The sequence below is a fragment of the Lutjanus erythropterus genome, chromosome 3 (assembly GCF_056507025.1).
Source record: "Lutjanus erythropterus isolate fLutEry1 chromosome 3, fLutEry1.hap2, whole genome shotgun sequence".
Taxonomy (NCBI): Eukaryota; Metazoa; Chordata; class Actinopteri; order Lutjaniformes; family Lutjanidae; genus Lutjanus; species Lutjanus erythropterus.
Window position 1 is genome coordinate 26,345,173 of NC_139319.1, and position 16,049 is coordinate 26,361,221.

At 38.2% G+C, this 16,049-nt stretch overlaps 1 protein-coding gene across 1 annotated transcript; it reads right to left on the minus strand.

Moving 5' to 3' along the window:
• Positions 1 to 263: 263 nt before the first annotated feature.
• Positions 264 to 15,723, minus strand: cfap52 (cilia and flagella associated protein 52). Its single transcript, XM_084713230.1, has 14 exons — positions 15,539 to 15,723; positions 14,424 to 14,623; positions 14,077 to 14,213; positions 13,582 to 13,710; positions 13,308 to 13,407; positions 13,079 to 13,195; positions 11,917 to 12,017; positions 11,562 to 11,732; positions 10,358 to 10,506; positions 10,070 to 10,215; positions 8,908 to 9,059; positions 7,980 to 8,082; positions 796 to 907; positions 264 to 453 (listed from the first exon to the last, which is right to left on the minus strand). Exons 1-14 carry the CDS (start codon positions 15,597 to 15,599, stop codon positions 272 to 274), a joined length of 1,860 nt encoding a protein of 619 aa, XP_084569356.1. The 5' UTR covers positions 15,600 to 15,723; the 3' UTR covers positions 264 to 271.
• Between the last annotated feature and the right edge of the window lie 326 nt (positions 15,724 to 16,049).

Here is a 16,049-nt window from a genome sequence, read left to right on the forward strand (position 1 = left end):
AGTCTCTTTACCTATCTAATCTCGTCACTTGCACAGAAGTCGTATTTTCTCTGCTGAAAAAAGGAAACAATCTCGCATATTCACTGATGCTTCAAATTACATTTATTCTCATTGGTCAGAGTATAAATCCATTCTGCAATGTAAATGTGTAAGATTGTTGAATTCTCATTGGAACATTTGCTAAGAGGGAAGATTAGGGCAGGATGTTGGACATATTTGAATATGAGTGCTGTGTTAGCAGATTAAAAAAATTCTGTCTCCACAGATCACATTAAGAGGCAGGAGAGTGAGGGAATCTCCATCGGAGAATGGCTCCGTCTGCGCTGGAGCTGATTAGGGTGCTGTTGTTGGAGCAGAGCTTGATGCTGGTGATACTGCCACTGTGAGCTATTCCTACATGGGTTACTTCACCTTCCATGTAGTCCCACACCTTCAACAGCTTGTCATCTCCACCTGCATTGAGAAATATGTTAGTCACCTGAGAGAAGTTAGAGTAAGAGTGTGGTGTACAGTATGTAGAAGAGACGAAAACACTCAACAATAACACAAGAATGCTGAGATTAAGACAAATCTAAGTATTTAATATTACAGTTTTTTAACTAAAGGGCTGCTTTGATCAGCAGTTAACCAGGACAAGTGTAAAAGCATGACTATCTATATATTGAGTGCTCATGTCCCTTAGAGAATTGGTAGATTTAGACTCATTTGTTTTCCGTTGAATTGTATTGATAGGAAAATCACTAAATGGAGCACAGCAACAACATAAGAAGCAGCAGATGTGTAATGGGCCGTTACCTGTCACAAAGTGTCTGCCATCCTGTGAGATGTGCATCCCATTGATGGCTCCAGACTGCGAGGCCTCCAGCTCTCTGATGACAGAGCCATCATACGCGTCCCAGTAGCAAACCTGCAGGAGGAAGTTAACACACAGAAACCCTGAAGTGGAGTTGCAGATGAAGTACATAACACATATTTGTCCATCAACTCCATTATTTATGGTGGACCTGGTGTCTAAGAGGGAGGAAGATACAATGAGTCTTTTAAATCTTTCATAAATCTTCCCTTAAATCATCAAGTATGTCTCATAAATGACACATAAACCTTTTGATCTTTTTTCTTTTTACCATACAGATGATGCAAGTGACTGCATGTCTATATTGTTGTGCTATTGCTCTATTACATCATCATATACTGTATTGTGGAATTGCAATACATGAGTATGTAAGTATTATCAGAAGAATTTACTAAAAGTAACAAAAAGTAAAAGTACTCATTCTTGCAACTAGTTTACACCTGCCAGGACTTATTGGACAGCGGCTGGCTGTGGTCTACAGGTGTTCTCTGCATTTATTTCAGTTTTACATGGACTTACATGAAATTTTACGGACAGTTTTCAAAGTGGCTGCGGTCATTAATGGATGATGTTAAGGACAGCGAGACTCTCGCTGATGATGACGATGCGTCCAAAAAAAGAAGGTAAGCATCAGCAAACGTCTTGAACTCTGCATCGTGGCGGTTCTTTAGATGTTTGCTTGTATCAAGACTGCTACTTAATATTACTGTTGTATTAATGTGCATGTTGCATTTTACTGCTGTAGATGTTTAAGGTTGAGCTAACAGATGTTTTTCACAGCAGCCATTTTGACATGAACTAGTAGGAAAAATTCAGATGTTACCAAAGATACCAATCAAGGTCCTGTTCTATTCAGTTCAATCAAAGTCAGATTGCGCTATTCTGTGACACTTAATAGGACGGGCCCTTAATTAGTATCATTGCTAAAACCTGTTTTTATCCCACAATTTCCTATCGGTATGGTTACCATGAAAAAGGTCTGTTTAACCACTTTATATAGACAAAGAGTTGCAGGAGGAAATAGACAAGCTGCCATTACTGCGGTGGCACGTCACTTTTAAACCAGAGTACAGCACAATAAGGTCAAGTCAACTTTTTACGAACTCACTCAACAGACCTGTTTTCTTTTTGTGACGATGTATTTTCCAGCTAATCTAAAAGTTTTTTTTAAAAAATAGTTTATTTAGCTTACAAAGAATTTTCTCAACCCATGAAGGAACACAGTCAGAAAAATTCCAATCAAAAATCATATTTTATCACCGAACAGGAAGGATATGAAAAATTAACACATAATCTGAAAAGTAAATAGTAACTACAGCTGTCGGACAAATGAACTAGAGTAAAAAGGAAGTAAGAAAAGTAAAACATACAATATTTGCCCCCAAGATGTGGTGGTATTGATTGCAAAATTAATTTGCAAAAAATGGAAATACTCAAGTTAAGAACAATTACATCAAATTTGTATTTAACAACAGTACTAAAGTACAAAATAAATGTACCACTACTGCCTTTCACATACACATCTACTGAAGCCATGTTTGTTGATCTAAATGAGATTTAATCATCCCCAGAGCTTTGCAGCTGTCAAAGTATCTCGTCTCACAAAAGGCAATTGTTAGCTGAAGTTATTTATAGCGCAGGCAGCAGAAACATCACAGAACCACTGAGGGTCCTTTCTTGTTATTTATATGACCAACCTGATTACAGCTTTAAAGTTTGGTACGGTAAATGAAGGGCCAGCTGGATTTGATCATTAGAATCAGTCTTCTCAGTCATCCTGCATGAATGAGCGTCTAACAGAAGATTTAGTAGCACTAATTTCAGTCCTTATGTGTATTTAAAAGTCCAGAAGTCATTTCAAAGTTAGTAAAATGCAGGCTAAACAGATTGCACTTCAGAGTCCATCAAGTGTTAAAAGCGCTACACACCAAAGATCTAATTACTGAAAAATCTCTATAAATCCTGATTGTAATGTTGCTAAAGACGTTTACTGTTGGACTAAACTAAATAAAATCATGCAGCATTACATCGGCTGGCTACTCGTAAAAGGAAAAGTTCATGTTTCACAGAGCTGCTGAGAATAAGCCCAACATTTATAAGAACAGCCTCTTAGACAGGATTTCATTTCTCTGCACAACATCGAGCCTATAAAGCATTAAAGGAGGGGAAATGTAATCTCACACAGACATATCAAATACTGTTGGTTATTATGGAATGAAAGAGGAACAAAAGCCTCTGTAAGAAAAAAGAAAAGAATCTTATTTATAGGTTCAGAACTGCAGAGTGATTCTCTCTGTCCCTTACAAGCCAAAGGAACATTTCTGTGGGGGCCGCTTCAAACTACAGTGTTTCTCTGACACAGATTGGCGAATTCAGATGGAATGGCTCACTGATATTATTTCCCCCAAACAAAACAGAACTGCAAAACATTTAGGAAAATGCAGCCATGACCAGAGGAGGGGGGGGGGGGGGGACGGTTCATGGTAAACACCAAATGCAAAGTTTTTAAATCGTTCCTTATTCCACTCTGTATGAAATGAGAACATAAGGCAGCTGTATAGAATATGTACATTCATTCAGCTGAGGTGTGTGCTTCTAATGTGATTACCAACATGAAATCAGCATCTTTTCACCAAGCATCAGACAAAGCAGTACCTCTAAGAAAGCCACTGATGACAAATCAAAATGCTGTATATCCCAGCATGACCAAAGTTACTGTAACTCTCCTTCTTTTGCTCCCTCGTGTCATCTCCTTCCTCCTGGCCACAGTCACAACTCCCCTCCTTCCTTATCTCATTTCAGCTTATTAGAGACTCACACCTGTGTGAGTTGTTTTGACCCATCTGTGTTCCTTCAGCCTCAGCCTGGGAAAGTGTCCTACAGCCACAACATGGGCCACCAGGAAATTAATTACATGTGGCAAGCAAGGCCTACTGTTAGTGCTGTTCACCTTATAACCAGGAAGGACCTGAGTTCACAGCCAGAGTGCAGTTGCCTCAACCACAGACAAGATCAGCATCATTAAATCCTTGTGCTATTGGGTCCTTTAAAATATGCATCCAAAATGAGAAACACAATGTAATTATGTATTACAGGACAGCATATTTTGTTAAAGCCATAAAATGCAGGATTTCCTTAGAAATAAACTATGTATAGACTAACATTAAAATAATCATTATAAACTATCACTAATGACTCACTAGAAGTGTGTGGTGGCGTCAGAGACTCTGCCCTCTGCCTGTATTTTCTTATTATACAACAGTTAGTTCTTTAGTAATTTAGTAGAAAATGACTAGCTTATGGGCTTATTAGAGTTTCTGTAATTACTTAATCTATTCCTGTCAATTGCTTACTTTGATAAAAGGTGACAAGAGAGACAAGAGTTCAGAGCCTGATCACCCTGTCAGCATTTGTTTTGCCAATAGCAGCTGGTAGTTGCTTAGTAACTTCATCTGTTACATGACTTTAGCATGTATCTAGATGTTAATCACTTATATCACACAAACTCAGTGAGGAAGTTTTCACAGTGCTGTGCTGGGTCAAAAAAACTGAAGACAATCCCAAAACGAAAGCTTACCATCTCCATCTTATAACTCATAACCCGACGCCATGCATGAGCTGTAGGCGTAGCCAAAAAAAAAAAGGATACATTCCTCTTTGAACTGCTTTCAGACTCAGCTCGTCTTCACAATATGAACATGGACATTCAGTCTGTTCAGAAGGCTGAGCTGAATACAGCCTTGAGACAATTTTATGGATCCATCCAGACAACTAAAGAGGTCTACTTCACGAGGCAATGTTAATGTGCAGGAAAATGTTTAAGTGTTGCTCGGCTTCAGTCCAGGCCCAGTCCTGTTGTGAAGCTAGTTATGCTGGCTGAGCCAAATAAATTATTAAATGTAAGTAATCATAATATGTTGTTGCTTATTTCAGTTAATTGATAAATGTCTGCCTGCAGTCTAACAGCCACAACTGTAACAGCACTCCCTCTCATGTAATATCGCTTTATATTTTTTTTTGGAGATATGTTTATTTGTGCTTTAGAACATAACTGCTGTGAAACAATCATAAAATAATATTTTATACTTCAGATTCACTGCATATAGTGGCATAATTATATTCTACTTTTGTTCAAATGTTGTTCATTAAAAATGTACTATGACACTATAGGCACTATCCCAATGTGACCCTGCTTTGTGATAATAACACAGTGAGAAAAGATCTTATGGGGGCATCCTGGTGGTTGCTGTGTTTCTTGCCTCTCTGTACTGCAACACCACCAAATAAAGTCAAAATGCTTTTAAAAATCTTCACATATTCATTATTGGATAAGTTCGCATTGTGCCGTGTGAGTAGTATTTTACATTTTAATTATGTACATCAAGGCTACAGTCTTCTTTTCGAAAACAAAACTATGACGACATTAACTGCAAACAACACAATAAACGCCCTCAACAATCATTCCCATCCTCCTAAAAAGACATTCCTTAACAAACAGGGAGAGTTAGCATCATATTGTCACCACTATTGTGCATTAAAAAATGCATCATCATCATCCTTGACAAAATACTCTCATAAATAAAACCTCTCTCTGACCCTCCACTCCCCTTGTCTCTTTGCCACTCTCTTTCTCTTCACCCCCTCGCTAAGTTCTATTGCGAGGGGTTTACTTTCTGTGCATTTCCTCACAGATGCATGCTGGGATTTGATGAAGGGTTGGAGTAAAGAGAGGAGAGATAGAGAGCAGAGCAGAGCGATGGTATTTGTTCTTTTAGACAGAGTGCCTGTGTCCTGGGATGAGCAGATGGTGGATCTGGCTGGCACTCGGGTGGCACAGGCACATCCGCAGGAAGGCACGAACACCACGGCACCCCCCCCCCCCATCTATCTCCCCTTCCCTGAATCCCTCCTTCTCACTCTCTCTCTCCGCTCACTCAGCACATCCACAGCACTGAGTTAATTAGCACAACTTGTCCTCACCTCTCAGCATGCAGGGGAGGGAAACAATATGGGTTGTAGTGTGTGGCCGGGTTCAACGGGTGTGGATGAAGTGCACAATCAAGGAAACAAGCATTTCATTCTGCCGCTATGAACTTCTGACCTTACGCACACAAGTTTATCAAAATTACCCACCAAATAACAGACTTAAAGGGCTGAGTGTTTTTGTCACAGTGACTAGCAGCCGATACAATGGCCTCATTATGTTGAGCTGAGAAACACATTACAGGCTTTTCAAACTAATCTACGGACATGCAAGTGCGTGTGATTGTGGAAGTCTTCAGTATGCTCCTCTAGGCTGATCTTAGCTGAACAGCAGGCTTTTCTCTCATGCACACTGACTGGAGATTATAATAACAATAATAGCATAATGAGACATCTAGATTATGACTGTCGAGTGCCAGTCTCTTTGCACCCTGAGGGATTTTCAATCATTATTTTTTTTCCTATGACGCATGACTGCTGAGTTAATCAACCAAAACAAATCTTGAAGGTACACATACATTCAGACGGCATATTGGGGTATAATGGCTAGAACATAAATTAAAGTTACTACAAGGACTTTTTTAACTTATGAAAAAGTTGCAGATGTATCTGTATAACCTACATAAGCAATCAAATGGCTATTTCTATATAGTTATTCTAGTTATTTTTTAGATATTCTTAATGCCTGTCAGGGGGTCTGACTCCCCCAGAAATCAGACCAAACAATTTCCCTGACAAACTCATTGCCTACGATAAATAAGTTCTTTTGGTTGCAAGCAAGAAAACGTCAGTCAGAAGTGGCTGCTGGCAAACTTTCCATCAAAGGATGAAAGGACTGCAATTGTCAATGAAATAAATTGTATGGACGAACTGGCCTTTTCCTTAAGACTACGACCTGAACAATACATAAAATACTGGAAAAAAATGGAATACAAACTTCATGGGATGTAACCCACTGTCTGTGTAATTGAAAACACTGTTTTGTACTAATGTGTTGCCCATATCAGCCCTTGTTGTTTTTGTTGTTTCAGCTGGAAAACAACAATGAAAAGAAAATTCCAGATAAGAAGTGATTCACAGCATGCAGACCTGAAGAGTCTGTTTTTGACAAGCAAGGTTTGCAGTGATACAATAGCCAGTTAATAAGAAACAGGAGGAGAATTGTTCCACTATTTTTAGCATGATATTTATATGTGGTGGTTATGGCTCATACTACATTAGTATTACTGAACAACACAATCTGTTAGCTGTCGACTTACATGTGTGAAACAAGCTTCCTGAGGAAATCATGACCCCTTTTAAATTGATCAGTCTTTCCTAATTTTACTTGATTTTAAGTGACTGCCATTTTGCTGGTTTTATTTATTTTACTGGTTTTAGTTGACTTATTTGCTTGAAATTGTTTGACCTGCCTGTTATTAAATTGTTGTCTTGTGTGAAATACTTTTTAACATGTGTTTAATGTACTGTTCTATAAATAAAGATTATTATTAATATTATTATGTAACTTAGGAGGAGTATGATCGATACTATGATTAAGTATACTTTCTGTTGTCATCGTCATGTTACAGTTATTAATCTTACACAGCCACAAGTAAATATATCACTAAATTGCTATAGACTGTAAAATGCGTTTCTTTCTTTTACTTAAAACAAATACACACAAATCCAGATCTAGAAATTTACAACACGAGTTAGCGATGCTCATACCACTTTTGTACACAGGGGCCACTATAAACAACACAAAATGAAAGTTCCTTGTAGTAGGTCTAAGTAAAGGACTAACACCACACTGTGAAAATACTCCACTAAAAGTAAAAGTCCCGGATTCAAGTATCTAAAGTAGTATCTAAAATAAAAGTACGCATTCTGCAATAAAATTGCCCCTGTCAGTGTTTAACTATTTTTTATGACATGATTGTAAATTTCTGTTTTATGTTTTAGATAAATATTACTGCTCCATTAGTGCTGTAAGTTGCATGTTATTGTTCTAGATATAAGGTTGAGCTAATTTTAACTACTTTAATGTACTATTAGTATTTTGAGTTACAGCTGTGAATCATATTCTAAAAAAAAAAAAAAAAAACACCAACTGGAAATACTTAAAATCTCTTCTGCTGAGCAAAAGTGTCCCAAAACACACCTTTCTGTCAGTGCCACTGGTAATGATGTGGTAGTCCTCTGGGTGGTAACACACAGCCCGGAACAGTGTGTTGGCGATCACCCTTTGAAGACTCACAAACCGCCTGCAGCAGGAAATGAAGGGAAAAAAAATACAGGAGAAGGGTAACTTTCACCAGTGTAGTAGTGGTTTGAGTAGTAGTGGTGTAGTAATGCAACTCCCCAGTGTGGTTTAATGTGATAAAATGTTTCAATTTCAAGGCAAACAAAATAAACATAAGCCAATCTGGATAATTACAGACACAAAATTAAATGTTCTGTGCACTCACATGGAAATAAATTATGCACACACACCTGCACAATGTCCTCTGTGGACACAGAAATGATTATGTGTCTGGCTGGACAGGGTGCTGATCTAGATTCATTACAGTCTCTTGTCTAACTAATATTTTTTCCAACATCAGCTTATTCATAAACACGCAGAACAAGGAAATCCATGCTACTTTTGATGAACACCTGGAAGCCTTTAATCCACAGGCTTGTTCATTGAAGAAGAGAGAGGGTGAAAAAACATGACCACCGTCAAGAGTTTTTAAAGGTTTTTTTTATTCTCCTCACAGAAGAAGCCTGGGGATTAAAGGATTTCAAGCTTTCTTCATAAAGAATGTACTGGATTTCTTTTTATTCCTACTGTGCCAGCAAGGCACTGATGAACAGCTTCAGCTGAGAATAACAGCTTCAGCAGTTCTCTCTCATTACAACTCAGACCTGAAGGCATCACTCTCTCTTTGTGACTATGTACTGTATATGATTAGCAAGTGTGTACTGTATTTCATACAACTACTGAAAACAAATGTAGGCTCACAAAAGGGAGCATTTTATGCACTAACTACACTAAAGTTTTAAAGATGAAACACATAGTATGTGTCTATGAGAGATGGGCTACTCACACTATGTCCCAGATGACGCAGGTACCATCCGAGCTGGCGGTGACACACTCCTTGTCATCACTCTTGATGTTGATACAAGTGACAGAGGCTTTGTGCTCTTTCAGGGTCTCTAACAGTCGATGGCTCTGTGGCCGCAGCTCCCAAACGCGCACCTGCATTAGGTGAACCCAAAGTCATTCAACCTCACAGGATCTTTTTTACATCAGATATGACACAATGGATACAAAGTTTTTTAGGTGGCTGAAATATGTTTTGCTGCTGACCCTGTTCACCGCTTAGTTTCTACACCGGTACTCCTGCTGCTTCTCCAAACTGCAGGCGTGTCGACCACCATCTGGTGTAGGTAATACACTGACCAGAGACAAGTACCTCATATAAACCCACTTCATATCATCTGAACCGTCCCTTTCCGACTTCACTTGAAACAAACATATTGTCATCTCTGAATCAATTTAATCAGATTAGGAGAAATTCCACAATAAATAACAGAAACACACCATTAGAGAAGTTTAGATGTAGCTGCTGCCATTTGCAACAGATTATCAAGCAGGATATTTTTCTTCTTCTGATCAGTTTGGTCCTTTTACAAGTTTTGTAATGACATAAGTAGGCTGGGTAACAGGGTTAGCTTACTAACCCCAAGCAGAATGTTCATTTAATTTTTAAGTATACGGCTTCCTAACTGAAAAAATAAATAAATAAATAAAAATCCAGTTTCCAGAAAACAGTGCAAGTTGTGCAACCAACTGTTGTTCATTCGCCACACATGGTGTTTGCTAGCACACAATTGCTGACATCTTGGAGGAATTACTGGGCACTCCATCTCTAAAATGTAACACTATCATGAGGTTTGTGGAGAAATTCAGTGTTTCTTTGTGTTTTCACTGGACTGGATGAGAACACTGAACATTACACCATCGCTTTAACAATGGACCTTTTTCATGGCAGCCATATTGTAGGAAATAGAAGAGTAAACACAGGTTTTACCAATAAAACTAATTAAGGTCGCATTCCATTTAGTCTAGCAAAGCCCTTCTGGGAGCCAACATGCACAATAACAGCAGTTACTATTTTTGGTAACACCTATGTTTACCAAACTATTTCATGTCAGAATGGCTGCTGTGAAAATGGTCTATTATATTTTAATCACTGTTCTACTGACCTGCCCCGTTCCCCCTCCACTAACGATCCTCTTACAGTTCCTGGTGCCAGCGATGGCTGTCACACCCATTCTGTGTGCATCCTCAATGGTGAGCATGAGTCGACCACTTTCCGGTGCAAACACGCGGATCTTCCCATCATTCCACGCTAGAAAACAATGAAATCAACTTTAGATTAATCTGATATCGATATGTGAAATTGTTTAATTTTAGTTGAAGTGAAAACTGAATATTCTCTGTGGTAATGAGCTCTAAAGTCTTGTTTGCAAATCTATCTCCCTGATTCCCACCACTGATGATGCTGTGTCCGTCAGCCATGAAGTCCACAGAATTGCAGGTCATGTTGGGTACAGTGATGCGCAGCAGCTCTTTGGGTTTGTCTATGTGCCACAACCTGATGTCCTCTTCAGAACAGGTTGCAAATAATTCAGATATTCCACTAGTAGAAAAACAAAAGAAAGAGATATGGAGTTACAGTTATGTGAATGTGGGTATGACCATCCCACATAAAATAATGCTAAATGAGTGAAAGTCATTCAACCAAATATCCATGTTAATGATATGATGAAGCTGTATTACTCGTGTACAATATCACCCATGACCACCTAAAACCAATACTATTTGCCTGAGCTTGTAATGGCCAACATGAATGAGGCAAGCATATGTCACCCTCTGGTGAGCACAAATGGGTACTGAATCCATGCGTTGTAAGAGACAAATGGGGTTTAAGCTGTTTTCCCAAAAAGGTCATACAGCTACTTACACTAGAGGTTCAGGAATCATCGCTTGCAATATTCATAATAATTTTAGGAGAGGCCATAAGAAACATTCCATGGTTGTATTTGTTTTGTTGTACCACAGATGACATACTGGCTGATATTATTATTATTATGATCATTATTATTATTATTACATAGGTGTTAGTACTGGGATTAGAGAGCTGGGCCTTTCTCTGCCTATCTACTGGTGAACACACACAGTGAAGGTCAGCAACACTTTTTGGTGTGCTGTTGCCTGATTGTAAATACAACTTTAGCCTCATTTCAAGCTCTGGAAAACACTGGGGAAGCACTGCTGAATTTGTTAGACAAATGTGTCAACACATTGAAAAATGTTGAATCAGACAACATGTGCTTATACAACCTCAAACAGTCCTATACAGATCTGAACAGGCAGTTGGCCTAACACCATTATACTGTATAGGCATTGTGCAAGAAGCTCTTATTCTCATCAATAAATCTTAACCTGAAAAACTGTATTGATTTTTTTAAACAGTGCATGATAAATTTCCTATACATCCTGTCCAGCAAAATGATTCTCTTACAGCATAACAGAGTTTGGATGGAGGTTGTATATTTCTTGCCAAACTCAAAAGCTGAAATACAAAGGCCATTTGCGATCTTATTCTCTCTGGTGGTTCTCTAAGCCATTAAAACACAAACTGACTGATGACTCTGACTCTTTGACTCCTTGAATTGTCTGCCTGCCACTTACATAAATATGGCTACGCCCTTGACAGCGCTGTTGTGACTGGTTGAAATGAGCTCAGCTTTGAAGTCGTCATAACTGAAGCGATAGATCTGGGCAGCCTCTGTCCCGACAAAGAACTGCTGCCCTTCTCCTCTGAGAGCGATGGAGGTCACACCCTTTTCCAGCTGGACCTCCCTGATGTGGGATAAGAGGAAATGAGTACAAAATAATGAGATGAGTACAAAAAAGTTTTATCTTATTTTGGTAACATGGATATTTATTTTAATGTAATGCCATGAACCTTGAACATCATGTATTATGACCAAATGTAAACAAATTTTAACAGAGATTATTTAAATTATACCATTTAAGGACTCACTTAAGAGTTTTAAAGTTGGTCGTGGAGCACAGAGCGAAGGTGCCAGATCCAGAGCCTAAAAGCAGGTCCCCAGACTTCAGTATCCTGAGGACGATGACACCCTGTACAGAAAAGACATGACCACTGAGTTTTAAGATGTTGTTCTAAAAAGTTATTATTTACAATTTACATTCTGAGTTCCAGCAGGAATAAACTATGACCTTCTAAGTGTTATAAATTAAAAGAGACTCTAGATTCTAGAAGTAAAGGAATATACCTACAAACAAGACTGTTATCAGGAATGACATCATGATGCATAAAAGATGTGAAAGAAATACAGTCTCTGATCAAATTAAATACATTACATGACTTGAGCCCTTGCATATAAGAGCTGTCCATCAAGAACACTCTATATAAGCAGCAGGGGCCACTTACGCAAAACACCTCAAGTTAAGATTTTCCTTAGAGTCAGAATTATGGTTTTCTTCAAATTAAATTGCTTGCACAAAACATCCTTATCTTGGTCTTATACTTAAGGAATCCCCTAAAATTAGTTAAACTGTCCCTTAGCAAGTAAAAAAAAAAATGAAGGTACCTCTAATTTGATCCTAACTGCTACTGAGTTTATAAGGATAAATGAATAATGTAAGTAATCAATTGTGTTAAAAATATTTCTTTTATATCAAATTAGGTTTCTGCTTTTAGGTTTCATGCTTCATGTTAGCAACCAGGCTTTAAAGTTACCTACAGTTATGGTCACAGTCTAATTTGTATCTATAGCCTAAATGCTTTAATGTGTTAATCAAAAAAAATAAATATAAATAAATAACTCATGGCAAAAGGATGTTATGTCTGTAATTTGTCATCTCTTTTTTGACCCGAACAAACATGTAGGAATTTTTGGGACCTCTTGGATGGAGGTGATAACAACAGTCTCCATCGAAACTGTAAAATTTTACCACTGTAAAATCTTTTTCACTGCAATAAACATGTTAAGGTATTCTCTACATGTAACTCTAAGCAGGTCCCCCTGCTGAGAAGAAATTAAGCTTTAAGTGGCATATTTAACGACAAAACTTAAAATGTTTTGTGTAACTGGGCCCTGACTACCAAGCAGAATGTGGGTGAGCAACCACTGAATTTGCCTTCACCAAGCCAAATTAGGACAGTTGCGCTGACCTACCATTCTGAATTTTTGTTTAACAGGACCACAGTCATGCAGAAGTCTCGTCTTCAGGTTGATTTTCATGATGTCTCCACTGGTGGTGCCGCAGTAAATGAACTGATCATCCTCGGAAATCTGTGTTATAATATAAACAGGTCTGTGAGCTGTGAGCAACACTACCACTGCAACTGTGCCACCAATGATCTGGCAATAGCAATTTTGCTGTTGGACTCCAAAAAGGTCATACCTCTATACACTTTACGATCCTCTTCAGCTTGCCTGTCTGACACTCTGTGGGTCTGATCTTCCTGTTGACAAGGTCCAGCTCCCAGACTCGCAATGTTCCACTGCTCAAAACAGACCAATGACATTAAAATACTCTCAGAGAATAATAAGAATGGTACATTAACTAAAAACAACAATTAGATGTCTTCAAATGAGGGATTAAGATTTAATTTGTTGATAAACCCTTTGTATAATGTAGTTGGTTTACAGAATGCCAGTCGACACCATCCACTCACCTCCCACCTGAAACAAAGATATTGTTGTTGGTGTTTGAGTACTGCACAGCGCTGCAGTGGCCAGCACTGTTCAGTGAAGCTGGACTCCCACAGATGGCCTGCTTGGTCGCAATATTCCACACCACAATGCTGTTAACACACAGGAAACACCTCACACACTCAACAAATACATAATATGTAGAAGAGAATTAATTTACATACCGTACTTAAGATTGTGTTCTGAAAGTCACACAGAAAAATTTTGTATACATTGATGTAGAGATATTTGGTCCTTACATAAAATGTTTTGGTATGGCATTGGTTTGAGTATTGAGTTATAATCAAGTGAGTAGGAAACACTTATATCATAGAATGAGTGCACAATATGGTTTACTACTACTATTCTGCTTTTCAACTGGTCACATGTATGTTTTCCTGATCTCATGTGACACAATCTCATCATCTGGGAGGGAGCACAAGCTCCTCTGGACTGCACTACCCAAACGTGATGTTTACCTGCCATCATCCTGCCCCCCAAGGGACACCAGGTACTTGTCATTGGGAGAGAAAGTCAGTGCCTCTACCTTAGCCTTGTGGAGCACCAGCTGGGCATGGATTGTTCGCTGTGCATAGTCCCAGATAATTACTGGAGCCTAGGGAAATATGTATGTATTAATTAAAAAATTTACAAACAAATAAAATAAAAAAAGTTTTGCCATTCCTTACTATAAATGGCCACATATTTTAAATTAAAAAAATATAATGATTCATTCCTTGGTTCCATGGCATCAAAAGCAAAAACAAATTAATCAGGTAATTGATGGTATTGGGGGGATTTTATAATGTATCGTAACTACAGCTACCTTAAAGCCCATAAAGTTGACTTGTCCAGACGCAATATATGATCCACTTTTCGACACCGAAATACAGGATACATTGTTTGTGTGTCCACGCAGGAATTCCTGCTTGCCATCTTTGATTTTCTTCAGAATGACTGTGCATCCCAGAGGGTAGATCAGGTGCTCTCTGTCTGGATGGACCCTCAGGCCAGAAATCACATGTCCTGATAAAAACAAAGTGTAGCAGAACATTAGATCTAACACGTTTTGGGATGGCAATGATTAAATGATGATGACTGATGATGATGATTGGAAAAGATTAAATGTTTGTGACCACGATGGATTAATGGTACTGTTTTAAAAGGGGGATGAGCAGATTGCAGTCACAAGATGCAACCTTTATCTAACTAATCAAACCAAATACAAAGTAGTTAGCAAAGCTCACATCTCACAGGTGTTTATTCTGTCATTTCAATTTTGTCAATCAATTTATTCCTAATGACTTCATACCATTGCTTTCTGTTTCTATTTTAATTAGTGCTTTTTAAAAATACAAATATGTTGATTTCTTAGAGTACCAAGCACCTAATTTTGCCTCTGCAAATTGGAACTACTATTTATTGAGTGTCTGTTTGCCACAGGTCCTAATTTAAAGTGTGTAGGGTGGAGACAGCAGACAGATTTGCTCATTTGCTATATTTATTTTACACAATATGCAAATTAACCGCCACTGTCCTAAAATAGTGTTTTTTCCCCCTTCAGATGAAATTAATTAAATAACTAATAGTGTTTTGAGAAGAAATAAGTTAATATTTCTGTTGTAATTCTTGCTTCTTCTTCAGCAGTTTTCACCAGGGACGTACGTTAGCTAAATGTTTGTAAAATGAGGGTTAAAACACCAGTTTGGTATTGGTATAAATATATATTATGTTGGTATAAAACCAAGAATTCGCCATCTAGCATATAACAATTGAAAAAAACTCTCACGTGTTTCATAAGTTCACATTAGCGTGCTATCAAGTAACCTAGCTAGTATTCCTTCAAGTTTTTGATTTGTTGTCACAAAGTAACGTTAGTTCGTTCGCTAGCTAACATTTGCTAACGTAAGTTGGCACTGAGCAGTTTGCAGGAAAACTTACCATTGAACCCAATAACAGCCTGCAGTTCAAGTTCAGGAACACCGTGTGTTTCAAGAGCCATGGCTGGAAAACAAAACCTATTATCTCTTTCTGCTGTGAGATGTTAAGATACGCCTTCTATCGTCAATAAATTCAAATTTCGCCAAGAAAAAGTCCGCTTGTTACTTTCTCAGACAGGCCAAACACTTCATCTAGCAACACCAAACAAACGTCTCCTAGCAACAGCTGGGTTCTGTTAGCTGCTGTCATTGGTCGGTGAGACGTCACGCATCCTTCACGCACTGTTGGAAATTTCGTATTTCTTAAAAGCAGGGCTCCTACACCTTTCCCAAAGTCAAATCCAAGAACTTGTCAGGCATTTTGACGGTGCAAGTCAAGCTTTTCTAGCACCTTACATCTGTGGTTAATGGCGTATTCATATGCTCTATTTTTGTGCTCAAAATAATTCATTTCTTCATCACATTAAATCAAATGTAACTGTGCTATAATCAACCAAAAATGTTTTGTGACT

Excerpts from the sequence above, each read along its gene's own strand:
- cfap52 (XM_084713230.1), bottom strand. The coding sequence starts at position 15,599 with ATGGCTCTTGAAACACACGGTGTTCCTGAACTTGAACTGCAGGCTGTT. Across the intron at positions 11,733-11,916 it reads ACCAACTTTAAAACTCTTAA|GGAGGTCCAGCTGGAAAAGG; the intron begins GTGAGTCCTTAA and ends ATCCCACATCAG. Across the intron at positions 9,060-10,069 it reads GTGGAGGGGGAACGGGGCAG|GTGCGCGTTTGGGAGCTGCG; the intron begins GTCAGTAGAACA and ends CACCTAATGCAG.